Source organism: Rhodamnia argentea, chromosome 7 (assembly GCF_020921035.1).
Source record: "Rhodamnia argentea isolate NSW1041297 chromosome 7, ASM2092103v1, whole genome shotgun sequence".
In the NCBI taxonomy this organism is placed as follows: Eukaryota; Viridiplantae; Streptophyta; class Magnoliopsida; order Myrtales; family Myrtaceae; genus Rhodamnia; species Rhodamnia argentea.
This window is the reverse complement of record NC_063156.1, coordinates 29609960-29628125: the sequence shown is the minus strand read 5'-3', so window position 1 is coordinate 29628125 and position 18166 is coordinate 29609960. Positions and strand designations below refer to the sequence as shown.

Sequence of the window (18166 nt, the reverse complement as noted above, 5' to 3'; positions counted from 1 at the left end):
AGGCGGGTGCTTCACAAACAGTGGCTGCGCTTGGATAGAGAGAATTCTCAGCTTCTGACCCAGCCCAAATCATGCATGCACTATTTAGCTATCTCTTGAAAGTCTCACCCATCCGGCGGCAGAGAATCATGGAAGATTCTTTATATTAGATCCCGTTTAACTACTATAGGCTCCATGCACCTAACTTATTTACTTTTTTGTATATGTGGAAATGTATATCTCTTCCTTCTTACATGCACCATCCGGTTTCTGTTTTGCAGGGAGAAGGTGAAGAAAGTTGCCTGGTGATTTAATAGATCGGGATAAAGTCAATTCATTAGGCGTCATCAAGTTTTTATTGATCATACGATGAAGATAAAGCCACTTCATTAGGTGTCATCAAGTTTTTATTGATCATATGATGATGATCTGATAATAGCTTTTAAAAAAGAGCACCGAACATGATACTGTTTGATCCATTAAAGAATGGTGTGTGTGAAAGGTCATTCATATATTTAGTTATCTTTAATCATGGAAAACTTTTCTTGCAAGTTTAAACATGTAAACTTATTTATAACCGGAGCTCGTAGGTGTAGCTGTTCTTATTAATTTGAAGACATCCACATGGAACTATTTTCTCTTTCATTGGCTTGAGTTGGAACCATTGCTGCATCAAAAGATTTTTTTCCTCACCAAAAGGCAAGTAATACCTGAAGGATAGGCAGGCCTGTTGTCTAGACTGCACAAAATAAAGCTGACTGGTGAAGTAAGGGATTTGGGCAATCTTCTCCAACAATCAACGCGGTTGCCATCAAGAAGAACATGCCATGAATTTCAACGGGCTTCTGTAATCTAGTGCATCGAATACTGTGTCCTGTTCGACCAAAAAAGAAAACAAAAAAATACCATGTCCTGTTGACATCTGGTGGGTGTGAAACTAGCCCCCTTAGGGCTGTGCTTACTTTTTCGGCAGGAGTGTTGACTTAGCTGTGATCCCTTGATCCGTAGATCCTACCAAGTCTCGGATGCAGAAGTTACCTTTGATTCTTTATATGTAGCGAATTCCTTGACGTAATGCCCGTCTTCTCAATGATGGTTTTTGAGCAGTTTCCCCTGAGAAAGAGATAGCTCTCACCTACCAACATCATGGCATCTTTGTAGATTGGAGTAAAGAGAACAAGATACTCATTGCTGTACAGTCTACGGAATTTCAGAACTTTATTTTGAGCATGAATTCCAGGGATGGAGATGAAACTCCTGGGGAACGAGGACCTCGTGGTGATGATCTCAAGCAATCTTGATGGTTCTAGCTGGGTGCCAGCTGAACCTGGGTGACTGCCTCTTTAAGATGGCAGGGATGGTTCCCTGAAGTCGTCTGCAACTTCCTCTTATCTTCAAGAAAGGGGTGAAATGGCTCCTTGTTAATGCAAAGAGTGGATAGATCTATTCATTCTCCTTCACCAAGTCAAGATTATGGATACTTTGCCAGCAGGTACTGTTCAACATGTTTCATCTCTGTTGGGGAGATTGGCCCTGACCATCTAAGGCCTAGACCGTGGGGTGTTGATATGGCTTCTGCTACTGTGTGGGGGGGAAATGCGGTATGTGCTTTCTGTTGAAGCACTGGCTGATTTACTAATACCATTGAATCATGGACACTTACCTTAGGAGAAAAAGCCATCGTAATATATCTTACCTTTGTGACCATACTTCTGAGTCTGCAATCACCTGTGAATGCTTTATGTATAAATTGGGATGGGGACTTCTTTAATCAATCTTCATGTTCATATTTTTTTCAATAAATATTGTGGCCATCACTATTAGGTTAAGATTTTTATAGAGCAAAAATAAAGAATCAAACAGATTTTAAGTTTGAGAACTCACTTTCAATCCAGCATTTGAAATGATCTTTGCATTGTTGTCCCTATACATGGTCCCTTTCTCTATTCACGCGTATAAAAGTTTAGATTCTTTCTTTGCAATGGATGTGCAAGATTTGTGAGAATTGAGAACCAAAAGGCGAGGAAATTAAAGTGAGATTATATATGAGTAAGCCTTGCACAGCACAAGGAATCATGAGTGGGTTAGAGATGAGTATGTTGGAAATACGAGCGTTCTTACAAGTCAATGGATGGAAATGTGTCAAAGATATAAGAAGATTTATCTGCACTTGATTAGACAGAAATAAATATTGACTCTAATGCAAGATAAACTTTTAGGAGTTGTTTAAGATAGAAAGAAAAATGACATTGGGAGGGAGGAGGTTGCAAAGAGAGGAGCTGGCCGAACTCATTGTGGAATTTTTGGTTGCAGATGTGTATCTGAATTCAGATATTGAATACATGTAATCTTAAGTGTCCAAGTATTGGGATTTGACTGAAATATTTTTTGACCACTTGAAATGTTCTGCTCTAGCTTTTGGAATCAGACAACCAAATGTCCTTGCTAATAATGCCCATATTGAAAGACAAACGTCTTCCAGCTGGAAGTTGAGTAACATAATTCCTTATCCTTGAAATATAAATTTTGATGTAACTAGATTTGAGTATTTTAAATTGTAAGTGGAGGCCGTTCTCTGAATTTTAAATCTGAACAGAAAGTGACATTAGAAGTTGCTGGGTATCTGGTGCAAATGGACCTGTTCATTACAGTTGATTCATGAGATATATTTGCAGTTGATGTTTGAAAGTGATTATGACCTGTCTGGAGAGAATCATTTCCAAAAATCTTAGTTTAGGATAAGAGTTAATGGTAATAGAATTGGTGTATACTCGGATTGGTATAGAGTACAGATCTTGAAATAAGGTTATTGTCGTTTGTTCTAGTTAAGAATTGTGTTTTTTTTTTTCTGCAACAACTGGCATGTTATGAGTATGTACAGGGTTGCGTGACCAAAGACAAATTCAAATATTAGAATATCTCAAGGGGATTTTTGCCCGTTAGAGGGATCTTCTGTGCTCATGCAACAACTACCATTGTGAATATATTTCTCCCTCTGTTTAAGCCGCTATCATTTGAGTGTGTTGTGGGAAAATTACATGTCGCCCCCAGTTTTTGAAATTGTCTCAGTCAGCTCCTTATAATTTGTCTGACTCTCGATCGACCACGCATATCTTTATTTTTTTATTCATTTGACCCGAAGATCTCAATTCAATGTCTGGCATGACGAAATTTAAAGCGTGTGAGATTATGTAAGTAAATGGAAATTATAGGTGAGGTTACAATAGTTAGCATACGTATTTTCCCTAAGTGATGAAATTTTGAATGTGCATGTCATTTTTCAGTAACTCCAAAAATTGATGAAGAGAAATCTAATTAAATGTGGAACTGTTTAAGTGTCCTACATCACTTGTCTATGGGGTTTCAACGTGCTTTATATCTATGAAATGTCCTTCTGCCTATCGGGATAAGCTTTTGATCTGAGCTTACTAACAAGGTCGCAGACCCGCTAATACACAAAATTTAGTTCGCTTGTGAGGCTCCTTGTTCGTCACTTCCGCATGATATTCTTAGTTTGGTTTGCACGTTAGAGGGATCTTAACATATCTGACATCGCTTTATCTGTAGGGTTTCACTGTGCCTTACATGTGTGTAGTCTCCCTTCATTTATTGATTTAAACCTTTGAGTTGGACTTTCTAACAGGAACTTCTATTAGAGGGGAAATATGTGTCTTGTTAGTTTTACCATTAGCGAAGGTCATATGTATGTATTTGATGTCATGAGCTTTAGAATCTATCAGTTCAGAGGCCAAAAGTGGGATTTTGGGCCCAGTTGAAACAAGAAATACTATTACACGGAGTTTAAATTGACTATAGGGAGTGACTGAGACAACCCTGGAGCATGGAGCAAGATGTACTCGTCTTATCGTCGCAGTAGCCATATTCTTGAACATATCAACGCCAATAAATTTTGTGAAGGAGTTCAGATCCATCTGCTTGCGTTTTTATAGCCCTACGATAAGTCATAACATGTTCCATTATGTTTTTCGCAAATCTATCCAATGTCAAATTTAAAAGATTTGGCATCCAGTTTCAATGAGCTCTGTCCCATATAGTGAGGTTAAAGGAAAAAAACATGTTTTTGGTTTGATAAGGCTGAGTTTGTTTAGTATGTCTAAGAGATGTTACCAGGAGGTTGAGAGTTTATACAGTCTGTAAGCTCTCCAATCTGTGAAATGTTCAAGCTCCAACAACTTTTTCTGGAACTCATTAAGATGTGATCGTGTTGTATGAATAAAGGATTGGCAGGCTGAATTGGAATATGTGATTTCAAATAATATTCAAACAATCGGCAAGTTTCTTTGTTGCTATGCTCTGGAATCAGCTTAGAAACTGATGTAGCTTGGGCAAGATTTCCTGCTATTTATTGCAGCAGAGGAAGAGGCAACACATGAACACAGAGAATTTCAATATTTAATGACTTTGAGGAGTATTTTTCAGCTTCTTGTGAGGTCAGAAATCACCTTGTGTGTTAGAGCTTGTTTGCGCTTGGGGGATTTTAGCCCCAAAATTTTGCCTAATTTCTTGATTTTGTTACTTATTGAGGCATCAAATGCGAAAAGTTGCTCCTCTAACTTTTGGCTTTTGGGTGAAAATTTGTTGAAAGTTCTAAGATTTCCATTTAAAGTGCGACATATGTTATTTAACATGTTTTTGTCTATAAATTTACTATTTTTTAAGTAGAAGCTAATATTTGACAGAAACTTGCAAGTTCCAAATTTAATACTAGTCAAAGCTAAAATTCAGACTACATGCCTAAAGCCTATGCCGTTACCTGGAGCCTATGTCAACATACTCCTAATTTCCCTGTACATGCTCCAGACTATCCCTCCTGAGACATGGATGTTAAGTTTCCTTAAGGTCATTCTTAGATGAAGATGCTCTAATCCTTCCATGCAAAAGGTTTCATCATGCTGATGCTGGAATGACATAGATATCAATAAATCCCCTTCGGGCATCAGTTATTATAAGCCCTTTACCCTCACTTTTGAGTCAGTATATTTCTTGCTTGCTTGCATGCATGCAATATGAACCATCCCTTCTATCACATTGGCAAAAAGAATATGCAGAAACTTGCCTTAGCAAGTTACTTGATTAGGAAAAAACCACTTGCTGTGTGGCAACGAGTTTCCATAGATCACATGATTAGAATGTGATGACAACTTTGGCTACAAATCTGTCAACGCGGTCCTTTGTGCTCCATCTACAATATGATCTATGTAAAAATGCTATTTTCAATCGTGTAAACTCTGAAACTTTTTCTTATGAGGTTATACATGAAAAATTATCTGAAAACCAGAGCTCACTTGTGTGGTTGTTTCTTAATTGAAAGGAAGAAATTCTATATTTACATGGAATTATCCTTCTCATTCATTGGCTTGAGGAGAAATTGTTGCTGCATCAAAAGATATTTTCCTCACCAGAAGGCAAGTGATTCTTGAAGGATGGGCATGCTTGTTATCTAGACTGCACAGAAAGAAGTCTGGTCGGTGAAGTGACAGATTTAGGCGATCCTCTCCAACAACCAATGCAGTTGCATCAAGAAGAACATGCCATGAATTCCGGTGGGCCTCTGAAACCCAGTGCATGGAATATCGAGTCCCATTCACATCTGCTGGGTAGGAAAATAGCCCCTTTGGACTGTGCTTGCATTTTCTGCGGAAATATTGGCTTAGCTGCGATCCCCTGATCCGCAGATCCAACCAAGTCTCTGGTGCGGAGATTATCTTTGATTCTTTGTAAGTAGCGAACTCCTTTATGTAATCCCCATCTTCTCCAATGATGGTCATGTAGCAGTTTCCCTTGAAAAAGGGATAGCTCTCACCTACCAACATCATGGCATCTTTGTAGCTTGGAGTGAAAAGAACAAGATAATCCTCATCAGGCAGTCCACAGAACTTCAGAACTTTATTTTGAGCTTGAATTTCGGGGATGGAGATGAAACTCCCAGGGAAGGAGGCCTTCTTGGTGAGGATGTCAAGTAATCTTGATGGCTCTAGCTGGGTTCTGTCTAGATCCGGGTGACTGCTTCCATAAGATGGCGTCAAGGGTTCTCTGAAGCCAGTCCGTGGTGATTTCCTTTTGTCATCAAGTATGGGTTCAACTGGCTCCTCATTAATGCAAAGCGTGGAGAGATCTATTTGTTCACCTTCAACAAGTCCAGCATATTGTGGATATTTTGCCAGCACATATTGTTCAACATATTGCATCTCTGTTGGGGTGATTGGCCCGGACCATCTAAGGTCTAGACCACGGAGTGTTGATATGGCTTCTGCTACTATGTGTGCGGGAATCACAGTATGTGCTTTCTGTTAATGCATCAATTGATCTAATCAACATACTGTCGAATTGATGGAACTCATTTTTCGAAAAAGAAAAAGAGAGATTGACGAATATCCTACCTTAATGACCATGCTGCTTGGTCTTCCATAATCTGTGGAGGCCTTAAGTATAGATTGGAATGGGGACTTCTTCAGTCGATCTTCTTTCATTACCTATATATTTTAGCCAAATTTTTGCGATAGACACTACTAGTTTAAGGATTGCAGAAAGCAAGAAATACGGAATCGAAGAATGTCTGAATTGAAGAACTCACCTTTAAACCAGCTGTTGAAATTCTCTTTGAATTGGTGTCTCTACCCATTGTTGCTTCTCTATACGCCACTGTTTAAAGTTTAGATGCTTCCTTCGCTACAGTCAAGATTCAGGAGGGAAGGAGAATCAAAAGGCTAGGAAATTAAAGAGAGGATGCTTTGTAGAGATGCCTTGCAAAATGCAGGGAAGATGTTGCTAGAGAGTTGGTCCGATATGGGAATTTAGGACATAGGAGAGTCTTCAGAGAATTTAATGGAAGGGAAGTGAGAAAAGCAAAAGCCAAATTCTTCTGCACTTTATTTGGTGGAAAGTATATATGGACTGTCGTGCTAAATAAACTTCAAGAAGTTGATGAGTTTGGGATGAATTGGAGGAAGTGAGGGAGGAAGGTGCATAGGGAAGACTTGGCCAAAGTTATCACAGCAATTTCGGGAGTCCAGGAGTAGAGTTTGACCAAAGGATTAGCGAGTCACCTGAAACAATCTGCTTTAGCTTTGGAAACAAACAACCATAGATACGTTGGTTAAATCAACCATACTGCCTCTACAGAACCTTCCAGCTGGAGAATAAGGTAACCGGAGCTTGGTTCTTGAAAATAAATGTGAATGCAGCAATGCTTAGAATATTGATGTCGTCCTTCAATTTTAAATTTTCTGCTGAAAGTGACATTTGGGGATGCTGGTGGACAATTGACCTATTCATTGGTGTTTTATCTATGAGTTTTTCTTTTTCTTTTTGCTCTGCATATTTGATCATATTATATGGTTGTTTGCAAATAGGCTTGTGATTGGTCAACAAAGTCATTTCTGGAGATTTTAATTCTTTCAGAGGTTAAAAAATGATGAATTTCGTGATCGTTGGTTGGTATTGGTACAGACCGTGAGAAGAGGTATTTTTTTCTCAGTGCCAGCTTAGTCCTTGTTGTTGCAAGGACCAACTTTTTGATAAGAAATGGATTGCTTGACCTATGACCAATAAAAGAACAAAGGGATTTAGACCTTGAGAAGCGGTATTTTTTCTCAGTTTCAGCGTCCTCGTTCTTGTGGGGACCAACTTTTGTATATGAAATGGTTTGCTTGACCTATGACCTATAGAAGAACAATAGGATTTAAGTGTTTCATGACGGATGGGTTAGGTGCTGGACCTTTTTGTCTGATTAATTGAAGGATCTGAGCTAGGTACAGAACTAGCACCATATGGACACCAAAGTGTTGCAGCTGTTTTCCATCCAAGAAATAGATCAAAAGAAACTGAGAGAGAAGAGGAAGTTGCCTATTTATCTGATCTCAGCTTGTTATTGTCTACTTATCGCTGTGCAATGCGATCGCTGTTCTATTTCTCCTTTTGAACTGTTTGAGTGCAGTTCCCTTCTTGTATTAGGTTACACATTTAAACTTGATGCAGAGACTGGATGTCCATTAACCGAGAATACTACATCCTCATAACTATTTTAACATTGTCGTAATCTTCTGATATGACTAGGCCTCCGAGCACAAAAGGTGTTAGTTGGGGCGTATGATCATCTAGCTAATTTTGATCGCTTTGGTGCTCCATTAATCATACTACATCCTCATAACTATTTTAACATTGTCGTAATCTTCTGATATGACTAGGCCTCCGAGCACAAAAGGTGTTAGTTGGGGCGTATGATCATCTAGCTAATTTTGATAGCTTTGGTGCTCCATTAATCATACTACATCCTCATAACTATTTTGACATTGTCGTAATCTTCTGATATGACTAGGCCTCCAAGCAAAAGCTGTTAGTTGGGGCGTATGATCATCTAGCTAATTTCGATTGCTTTGGTGCTACATTAATCTTCAGGGGGATGGATATTTGTTTATCCGAAAAGAACTGTCCATGCACTGTGAGGCCGCAGGTAGTTTCTTTCGGTGAGCACATATATTGTACTTAGTCGATATGTAGTTAAGTAATGGCTATTCTTTTCAGTTGCGGTACATATGATGATGTGTTTCTAGAGGATGAAAGAAAGATGCCGCTTGAAGATGCCTTGCTGCAAAGCATACACACAGACAAAAGTAATTGGAAAATTGTATTATATATGTTGGCAAATTGATGTTAGAATAATGTAAGCAAGGGTGCCTTTCGTACAGCTCATTCGACACTGATTAGCGTAAACAAATTCCAGTCTAATTTCTTGGCTGCTGGAAGGTGACGTCAGATTCATTTTTTTTTTTTTTGTTTGAGGGCTAGTTGACGCAGGTTAAGTTGGAACAGCTGCTGTTGATCTGTTTTAGCAATATCCAGTGATTCTGGCAATTTTCAGTAGGAAAATGTCAATAGGACTCCTTATTGTAAAATTTTAGACTGATTTGCTCTATTCAATTCAATTCCTTCACCAATAAGTTGTATGATACATGTGTATAGAGAGAGAGATTTGTACTTGAATCCCAACTTATTAACAAATGTTCGACCATTACTGTGAAGAAACCTTTTAAACCGGTGGAATCATTCAAATGTCCTTCTTAGGGAATTCCGACCCCTTGATTAAAGTAATGCTATGCCACTTTCACACGAAGCTCCTCTTGAAAAGGACCTTTTAACTAAGCATCTTTCTCTCCCTCTCTCTCTCTCTCTCTCTCTCGTTCTCATTTGATAATCTTAAAACGATGGTGATATCCTTTACATTAAAGAAAGGAAATTGTTTTCTCTCTCTCTCGTTCTCGTTTTATAATGTTAAAACAATGGTAACATTTTTTACATTAAAGTAAGGAAATTGTTTTTTGTTTTAACACGGACAAAGGGGAAATTTCAAATGCTTCTAGTGATCTTTTAGATGTGGGAATGTCGGTCTGGATTTCGGACTCTTGCTTCATATGGTACGGGTATATACGCCAGGCTAACTTATGGTGAAAGGCAAGATCTTCCCTATATTGAAGTTTTCTATTTTTTCTCTTCTTTTTTTCAACATCTTTGAATACATAGTTCAATACTGGTTCTGGAGAGTGAAGGTCTGTTTCCTTTGGGCCTTGAGGGTTCTTCACTGATTAGTCATAAGCACGTATTGTAATTGATTTATTTATTTTCCTTTACCTCCATAACGGTGTTTGCTTGCCAGAACCGATCCGAGTCATCATGCAAAGTGGGTAAAAATGCCATTTGATGTTATTACAATGCCTCACCCGGTTTCGAACCCCAAGTCAGAGGTAAAACAGAGCTCCGGTTAAAAATGAAAAGAAAGGGAAAAGGGCGTTGGTTCTTATGTTAATGTCGTCCCAAATCAACAACCAATTTGCCAAAGTTTCTCGTTAAGGGCTATGAGCTTTTTGCCCTTTTTTTTTTTTCAAAATTTCCAAATGAATAAATAACTACAATCATAACGTTGTAGGCTTAGCGATTAGATGGGTTTGATCCTCGATGTACCAAATACAGATAATTCCCTGTTTGGATCATCCGCTCGAGCTTCGACTCGAGCGACAGCTAGTTCATATAATAAGCCCATCAGGGTGTTTTACAAATTCAGAATTTACCGAGCTAAAATTGGCTTCTTTGTCGCATTGGATTGTTACATATTTATTGAATTCTAATGACTATTTGACGGAATTTATCTCGCAAAAATTGGCACCCAGGGATTGGTTTGGAGGCACAGCATAAGGCAAGGTCGGCATACGGTAAAATATTTGTTAGAAAATTGGGAGCACTAGTAAGATCATCTGGCTATAAATCTGCTTATGGTGATTGCACATTGGCTAGAAAGGGAACAAACAACCCAAAAATAAAAAAGAGGGAGGTGAAAATTGGGAAAATATCTAGACACTTCAAATAGAAAAAGGAAAAAGAAGAATTTTAATTCAAACACAGATATTGTGGAAATTTTATTTTTCGAAGTAAAACATCATATCAATTTTCATGTGCTCCTCTCACATGACCACCCATTCTTATACCTAAGCTGCCTAATAGACTACTAAATCGAAAAGGAAAAGAAAAGAGCAGAAAATCCCATGGAGGACCACATCACCCAATCACTATTCAAATCCCAACTACCTTAGCAATTGAATAATTCTTTTTGGTCCCTACGAATTACTTTATCGCGCAAATTTGCATAATCAGTTCCCTGGCAAGAACAATGATCCTTTGTGGGAGAATTGGCAAAGAATGTGGCTAGCTCTCATTGGGCTAAATCTCACCTGTTATGTTGACTTTAAGAGGGCACTTTCGCTTTTCATTCGAACAAGATCCGTCTCCATCACAAGTTGTCCACTCATCATTTTGAGACAATGGCCTTCCAGCCAATTTCCATTCTTCAACTTCAAACTATCCACAAAAGAGCAGCATTCCCAACGACCCACATATTCGACCAAAAAAAAAAAAGGAAACCGACCCACATCAGAATATGTCAAGTGTCAACCACCATCATATGCTAAATGATTGGAACACCAACCATCTGATGTTTCTCTAGTGAAGATACAAACGTAGGCAACTCTGATTTGACACAATGCAGTTAGGTGACCAGCTGACAGCTCCTAAAAATCTCTTGCAATCGAAGCAAAACCTCTTTCCTTCTTCCTCACGCAAGAAAGATACAAAAGATTCCTAACAATATCAACTTCCATTGTCAAAAACCCTCCCTCTACACATTATGAAGATGATGTGAAGGTGGCTGTAAATGTGGTGAAAGGAAAGAGAGGAAAATGCCCCCAGAAGTACCTCTGTCCACTCTCGCAACACCCCTCATTCGCTACTCTCCTCCAGCCCCTTCTCACATAGAAGGCAACCAGGCGTTCAAACACAAATCACTCCGAGGAACTAGGAAGATGAAATTTAGCATAAGGAAACTCATACCAGTTTTCATATTGATCCTTGCCTCCATATCCATCCTTAGATTCATTCGAATCGTCATCACCACTTCATCTCCTCGCCCACTCCCAGCTTCGCCTTCACATGTGCAACAAGCATGCACCTCTCCTTTGTCATGCAGTAAGGTTCTAACGGGAATAGCAGGCAACTCAACTTCCACACCGCCTGCCTACACCACCTCACTAACAGCTAAGGAATTTAGACTTCTATCAAACCTTGTCAAGCATAGGAGACCTTGCAACCTTCTCATCTTTGGTCTTGAGCCACAATACCTCAGCCTCTCATCAATAAATGCAGGAGGCACTACAATCATACTGGAGGACGATCCTAATAAGTTCACGAATTATAGAACAGAGATAGCCAGTCCTGGCAGCACTCAGATATACAAGGTACAGTACAATGTACCAGCAAAAGAGGCATACGAACTGCTCAAGCATGCAAGGAGAAGTTCGACCTGTGCACCCGGGGCTGCACTGCTTCCACTGTCAAAATGCCGGTTGGCTCTAACAGGGTTGCCACAAGAAGTGTACAAAACAAAGTGGGATCTGGTCGTGGTGGATGGACCAAGTGGAAGCAACCCAGAGGCTCCTGGAAGGATGGGAGCAATCTATTCAGCAAGCATATTAGCCAGAGCTGGGAACTCAACAGATGTAGTGGTTCATGATGTGCATCGCACCATCGAGAGGTGGTTTTCCTGGGAGTTTTTATGTGAAGAGAATTTGGTTTCTTCAAAAGGGAAGTTCTGGAATTTCAGAATACTGGGTCATACAGACCCTGCAAGATTTTGCTCATCCCAACCATGATAGGTGCAATTCTCTTCTCCGATCTGATTGCATAAGGAAAACAAAAGTGACACATTATGAGAATCTCCAGAAGGGCGAGCACGTGATAAAGACACGCCATGGAAACTGCATGGCGTAGGCAGTGGCACAACATGCTATGGCCACTTCTGTTTTGGAAATTGCCCACATGAGAAACAATTGCAATTAAGGTCAAAATGCAAAGAATGAGACAGCAATTGATAAAAGCTTCATCAAATAGGCATCCCTCTGGTGTAGATTTATTGGCATATGGCGCAGGAGAGGCTTCTTCCCTTACCAGCAAGGTGCTAGCGGCTTATACACAAGACCATGCTTTTATCAGCGTGAGAAGAAAGACAATCCCAGATCCTTTTGCAAGACAGTTCCTCTTGAAGTAACTTTGCCTTTTCTTTTTTTCTGAGCATTCAATGTAAATGAATCCCATTCACCATGTACATGAAATTATCTTTAAACGGAACCAAAATAAAAAATCAATAAATGATTGAAAGTAAGAGAAAAGAAAGAGAGTCCAACAGTCCAACATCCAAGAGAAGGAACAGTATGGCCCTAAATCTCATGACAATACAACAAAAGTCAATTTTGATAATTCCTTGATTCATAGTGAAAACATGGACACCTCAATCAAGAGTAATAAGATGTAATAGTTGCAAATGCCCAGACACAAACCAAAATTTGTCAGACTACTGCAGCCTTGAAAGGTTTTGTCCAACTGAAAGCTTGCAAATATGTTGAAAACTGTACATACTGAACATATCTGAAGCATCGCAGATATATTTACACTGCCAAGATCAACCAAATCTCATTTGCTTACATCTCTGCGCTGCAATAATTAAGAAAAGACCCATTAGTTCACATTGCTCAGCTAATTCCAAAAGTGTACAAAGAAATTAAGGCAGAAAAAAGAGACCATAATGTTTAATGAGCCATATACACTGGTTGCAGCCTCCCATGCAGTGTAAAAGTAGACTCGAAAATGAGACAATGTTTTAATTGGACATCATGGAAAACCGACCCATTAGTCTAAAAGTGAAGCAACAATGTGCTCCACAGCCAAACAGAAACGAAATACTCTGAACCTTTCTGGCAAAAAAGAAAACATGAAATTGCACTTTCCTGAAAAAATCACCTTTGGGCAAGAAAAGCTTTGAGTCGCAAGTGCAAAATCAAAACAAAACATCCAAATATTGCAAACTAGTTAAAACACCAACACACAAAACAAAAGAAAACAAATAAACTAGAAGCCTGCAAAAAAGAGGACCTCACAGGATATGATATCAACATTGAACAAATATTATAACACTCTGGGTTGTCAACAAAAGTCGGTCAAATGTATTAATGGTGAAAAAAACAGAAAAAGGTCATCTAATCATTCAATTGGTCCGCTTATATGGATAGCCTAACCATAAAATAGGAACTTTTCCCTAACTGCAATACACATGACAAGAATTTTCAGAATGCCTTTGTAGAGCTAAAAAAAGTGAATAAGGTGTTTCGCTAACAAACCAAACCAGAACAACACGAGACTGTTGAGGTGTCTCCATACAAAACCAGAACAATCACCCAGTCAGTATTAATCATATTGCAACAATCAATAATCCAAACTTACCATTCGCTTGCTGATGTATGGCTGTACATCTGTCGGCATCTCAGGTTGAGTTTCAACACTAGGCAATTTTCTTTTCTCCATCTCATATTCTTTTCTTGATTCCTTTCGACTGCCTGCCTGCCAAACACGGCCAAAATTTGGAAGCCATTCAGCATCATTGCAGTTCTTAATTATTTCTCCTCTTCTCTCCATCTCCATCTCAATCTTTCTCCTTTCAGCCCAAGCAGCGCCCACCCTTTTAGGATTTAGCTTCTTGGACTTTCCTGGCTTATTAGAGGGAGAAATTAGGCTAACTGATGGCAGCTGTCTGTGGTTGTCTGTCTGACTTTTTTCAGAAGCATCCAACCAAGGAGGTGGTGCTCCAGAATGCACATTTCCTTGAACATCCCCTTGAGATGACGAAGAAATCTCAGTGAGCAGCTGCAGACCTAAAGCAAGTGTCACAAGAATTCCGGTATCAACTCAAACTGCAAATAACTTCCTCCAGTACACAGACCTGGACACAGATGCACATGCACACAGAAAGAGCGGTGCCTTCACAATAATTCTGATGAGGCCCTACTTAGATTAACATAAGGTTTATGTAAAAAGCAAAGACAAATACCTTGATAGCTGCTGTCTCCATTCATCATCCCTCCAACCTGATTCACATGATTTTACAACATGAAAGTGAACGCAAGTATGCAAAAAAATCAAAGCCACAATATACAGAGACACATGTATGGTTATGTGAATGTCCATAAAGTAAAAAAATGCCGAAACCATAGACCATTGAGGCATCCACAATAAAAAAAAACCATTGGATGCAACGCAAGAACTGCATGCACGAAACTCAATTAGGACAGACATTTCAGAAACAAATAGAGTCATTGAAATAAAGCCATTTCTTCTTCAGCAGCACGGCCAGAAAGAAGTGGGAAATTAACTTGAAAGGGTCACGCTATAAAGAAAGCGACAAAGCCATCTCACGTGGCGGAGAAATTCGGGTAGGCTTCAAGTTTAACATAATGTACCTAATGGGTAGGAAAACGAACAACTTATCTAAAATGTAAAGTACATCATATGTTGATTGAAAAACATTGTTGTCTAGTGACAAACAACAAAGACTTGAGAACAGGGATGCTGCATCCCACGACAATCAGCGTTGCTACTATAAATGAGTAACTCTTTCAGAAGTTAAACTGTTACAAAAGAGTAAAAACCAAAAAAAGCAGCAAATAAAAGGATTCTAAGTGGAACATCCTGTATACCAAAAGCAACCAGGAGAAAGGAACGACAGTCATTTTCTGAGCTTCATAGTCTAAACATTAAAACAGGAAATGAGTGGTGCTAACTTAGCTCCTTGAAAACCTACAATGCATGGTAGTGTGTATACGCAAAGCAACCACAAAAAAAGACGGTTGAGTTACAAAGAAACTCAAGCAACAAATTCAAAAAAGACACAGGAGGAGATCCAGAACTCACACTATCACCAATGAAACCACTGGAAACAAAGTTCTTGTTCGTATCTCGATAGAGACTGGAGCACCGCATACTTCCATTCCCTGAATTATTTGCATAAAATAGTTACTAGCGTTACCAATGTATTTAAAGGAAACGAGTCACACTTTGCACTACTTCTGTACCTGTTGAACCACTAGAGCTCTGGAGAAATACTTCAGGATCTTTCTCCATGGGCAATGAAAAGGTGGAAGTGTGAGATGCACCACAAGTGTACGGAACCCCATTAGGTCCAGTTTGAGATATCTGATACTCATTTGTATAATATTGTAAAGGCATAACAGCATTCAAAAAGTTTTCATGACGATGATATACAGAATTATTACTAAAATTCTCGACAATCCCATAGTTCTGTTCATTTTGGATATCATTTGACAGTACACATATTGGTCCATGAGATCCTTCTCCAGATAATGCGACTTCTTTCTTCAATGTCTCGCATTTCTTTTCCCACTGCACAAGCAGCAGTTCTTCTCTTGTTATCCATGTCAACCGATAAAAATAAACAAAGCACCAAGAAGGTGCCAACCAGAGAACAATATTCAAACAATAAAGAGGTTAACATAGTACCCACACCTTTAAAACTCGAGGGCAACAAAATCACTCTAAGAGCATTTGTTAGACCATACCTTAGCTACATCGTCATCCAAAATTCTGAAATCGTCCAGGTGGTCCATTGCACCACCATATTTCCAAATAAAATGCTTCAGATTCTTAAGGTGATCTGCACCTGCTAGGTGATTAATTGCATTCCCGCTGCCGCCGTGACACCAACAATTAAACCCAACTCAATTAATAGGGATATAGAAAGAACGAATTGAAGAAACTAAGAATGACACCTGGCCAATAAGATTCAGTACAATTATCCCCCAGCAGACATAAGCCAGAAATAGAGAAATAACTATGCAACATGGGAAGCAAGTTGAAGATACAACCAGTCCCAAATTCAACTAATCTTTTGGACTCCCCCCTCCCTCCCTCTCTATCTATCTATCTATCTCTAATTAATTGTCAAAAAAACAAAGGCGAGAATTAGCCGAAATGTCCTCACCAGGCAAACGAACTATCGAGCTCCTCCACGTCGATATCGCAGAAGACGCACCATAACCGATTGCGAGAAACGTGCTCGGGGCGAAGCGGGCTAGGGTTGTCGAGAAAGTACCGAACGTCGTCCAATTTGGAGAGGAACCGATTGAGGTACTCGGAGAGTGATCTTTTGTGGTTCGGAAAGTACTTGTGACGCTGTCCTTTATCATGATTGAGCTTGCAGACTTTGCAGAACTCAAAGCCGCTCTTCCTCTTCGTCGTCGCCACCGCCGCCGTCCTCTTCTTGGTGTTGGTGATCGGGACGGCAGGATCAGAGTTAGGGTTCGGTTTCCGACGCGGTGAATAGTTCCCCCCCATATTTATGGGATACTCATCGGAGAATGAGTGCTGTTGGAGTGAACCCGATTGGCGTCGACGACGCGGGACGTTGGAGACTCGTGCGATGCGACTCGACTCAACTGGAGAACTTCTCGGTCTCTGCAACTTTCGCGGCGGGAGAAGTGGATGCTTAAAGAAAACGCGCCGTTCCAGTCATTGTTCGTCGTTTTAGTTGTGCACGGCGGGAACCAAAAAAGTTGCACGAAAACTCAATTTGGTGAGCATTCCTTTGAAACTTGAAACTTGATTCGAAGAATAACGGGGAAGTAAAACTTCCAACCTTAGTGCCAATTCAATTTCAAATCTTTTAATTCTGTTAATTTAATCTTAAACAATCTGTATTTGTACCAATTGAGTCAATCCGTTCAATTTTATTAAAAAATCGTCGACGTAAATGCTGGTCATATCCTACATGGCACAACCAATGGTGACTAGTGATGAGCAAATTGGACCGGAATGGCTAGTTTGGTCCAGTCCTTGAAGAGGGCGATTCGGTCCTCTATTCCATGGTGCATGGGACCAGGCCGGACCGCTCAGAATATATATACACACATACAATTATATAAAAAAAATTAATTTTTTTTGAAAAACTAGTTGACTTAATTTTCCCATATCTGCTCCTCTCGTTCGATGCTCACGTCTTACCTTCGCAATTTAGCCTCCAATAGTGTTTGTCGATATGCGGTCTCTGATATTATTTTGTCTTGACTCAATTTATGTTTTGTCTTGAGTATATTATGCAAACCCATTATTTTGTTTGCACTTGGATTCAATGAAGTACAAGTGTAATCCCACTTTGAGCTTGATTCTTTCCAGTTCGAGGAGAATGATACAGGAACATAATTCGGTTTCAATTGTTTGATGTGCTTTTCTTCCTAATTTAGTATTTTCTCATTATTTTAGGATTATAAGTACTCATATGATAGTTGCACGATGGTCAAGAGTGCGTTTATTAGGTTGTATGGTTGAGATTGGAAGTTGTTAGTTTAGATCCAATGATTAAATTTCTATAAATAGATGGTGTTAGTGGTCCTAATGGGATTGAACCGAACCGCCAATCCTTATCCGGGCCTTAGTCCCGAAAATTTGAGGATCGGAACCGGACCGGTTCGAACCATACACACCCCTAATGGTGACAAGGGTCGATCGGCAACCCCTCGCCAGCACCGGGCTAAGGTGGCTCACCCGGCCCCAAGCTCGGGCATTGCCGCCCTCGCCAAGATCCCACGAGGGCCACGACACCCATGCCTAGCCTAGATCTAGCGAAAGCATCGCGACCCTCATTAGCCATCGCAAGAGCCCGCGAGCCTTTGCCTAGTACTCGACAAGGGCTATGATACCCTCGCCCAATGCCGGTGAAGGCCGCCGACCCTCACTTGAAAAAAGAAAAAACAGAGTAAAGAAAAAGAGAGAAAAGAAAAAA

General features: G+C 39.7%; 3 protein-coding genes, 1 long non-coding RNA gene and 1 pseudogene across 11 annotated transcripts; 2 read left to right on the top strand and 3 right to left on the bottom strand.

Annotated features, from left to right (window-relative positions):
- Positions 1–703: 703 nt before the first annotated feature.
- Positions 704–1660, bottom strand: LOC115749491 (annotated as a pseudogene).
- Positions 1661–5085: 3425 nt separating this feature from the next.
- Positions 5086–6714, bottom strand: LOC115749614. The gene is made up of 3 exons (XM_030686505.2): positions 6575–6714; positions 6381–6473; positions 5086–6287 (listed from the first exon to the last, which is right to left on the bottom strand). Exons 1-3 carry the CDS (start codon positions 6620–6622, stop codon positions 5346–5348), a joined length of 1083 nt encoding a protein of 360 aa, XP_030542365.1. The 5' UTR covers positions 6623–6714; the 3' UTR covers positions 5086–5345.
- Positions 6138–8847, top strand: LOC125315944. The gene is made up of 5 exons (XR_007199272.1): positions 6138–6276; positions 6676–7144; positions 8056–8072; positions 8333–8452; positions 8524–8847. It is a non-coding gene; the product is annotated as an uncharacterized LOC125315944 (long non-coding RNA).
- A 2324-nt stretch (positions 8848–11171) lies between these two features.
- Positions 11172–12675, top strand: LOC115749492 (glucuronoxylan 4-O-methyltransferase 1). Its single transcript, XM_030686316.2, has one exon. It carries the CDS (start codon positions 11226–11228, stop codon positions 12192–12194), a length of 969 nt encoding a protein of 322 aa, XP_030542176.2. The 5' UTR covers positions 11172–11225; the 3' UTR covers positions 12195–12675.
- LOC115749534 (TITAN-like protein) lies at positions 12080–16925 on the bottom strand. Of its 8 annotated transcripts, none has more exons than XR_004016348.2 (8): positions 16370–16925; positions 15948–16074; positions 15444–15771; positions 15283–15362; positions 14423–14459; positions 13819–14246; positions 12958–13032; positions 12080–12217 (listed from the first exon to the last, which is right to left on the bottom strand). XR_004016348.2 is itself a non-coding variant. In XM_030686389.2 (8 exons), exons 1-7 carry the CDS (start codon positions 16720–16722, stop codon positions 13001–13003), a joined length of 1380 nt encoding a protein of 459 aa, XP_030542249.1. In that variant the 5' UTR covers positions 16723–16925; the 3' UTR covers positions 12080–12217; positions 12958–13000. The 8 variants fall into 8 exon arrangements, 6 of the variants coding, with proteins under 6 accessions (XP_030542249.1, XP_030542250.1, XP_030542252.1 ...); XM_030686389.2 differs by having other exon boundaries at positions 12958–13027; XM_030686390.2 differs by having other exon boundaries at positions 12085–12217; positions 12991–13027.
- Between the last annotated feature and the right edge of the window lie 1241 nt (positions 16926–18166).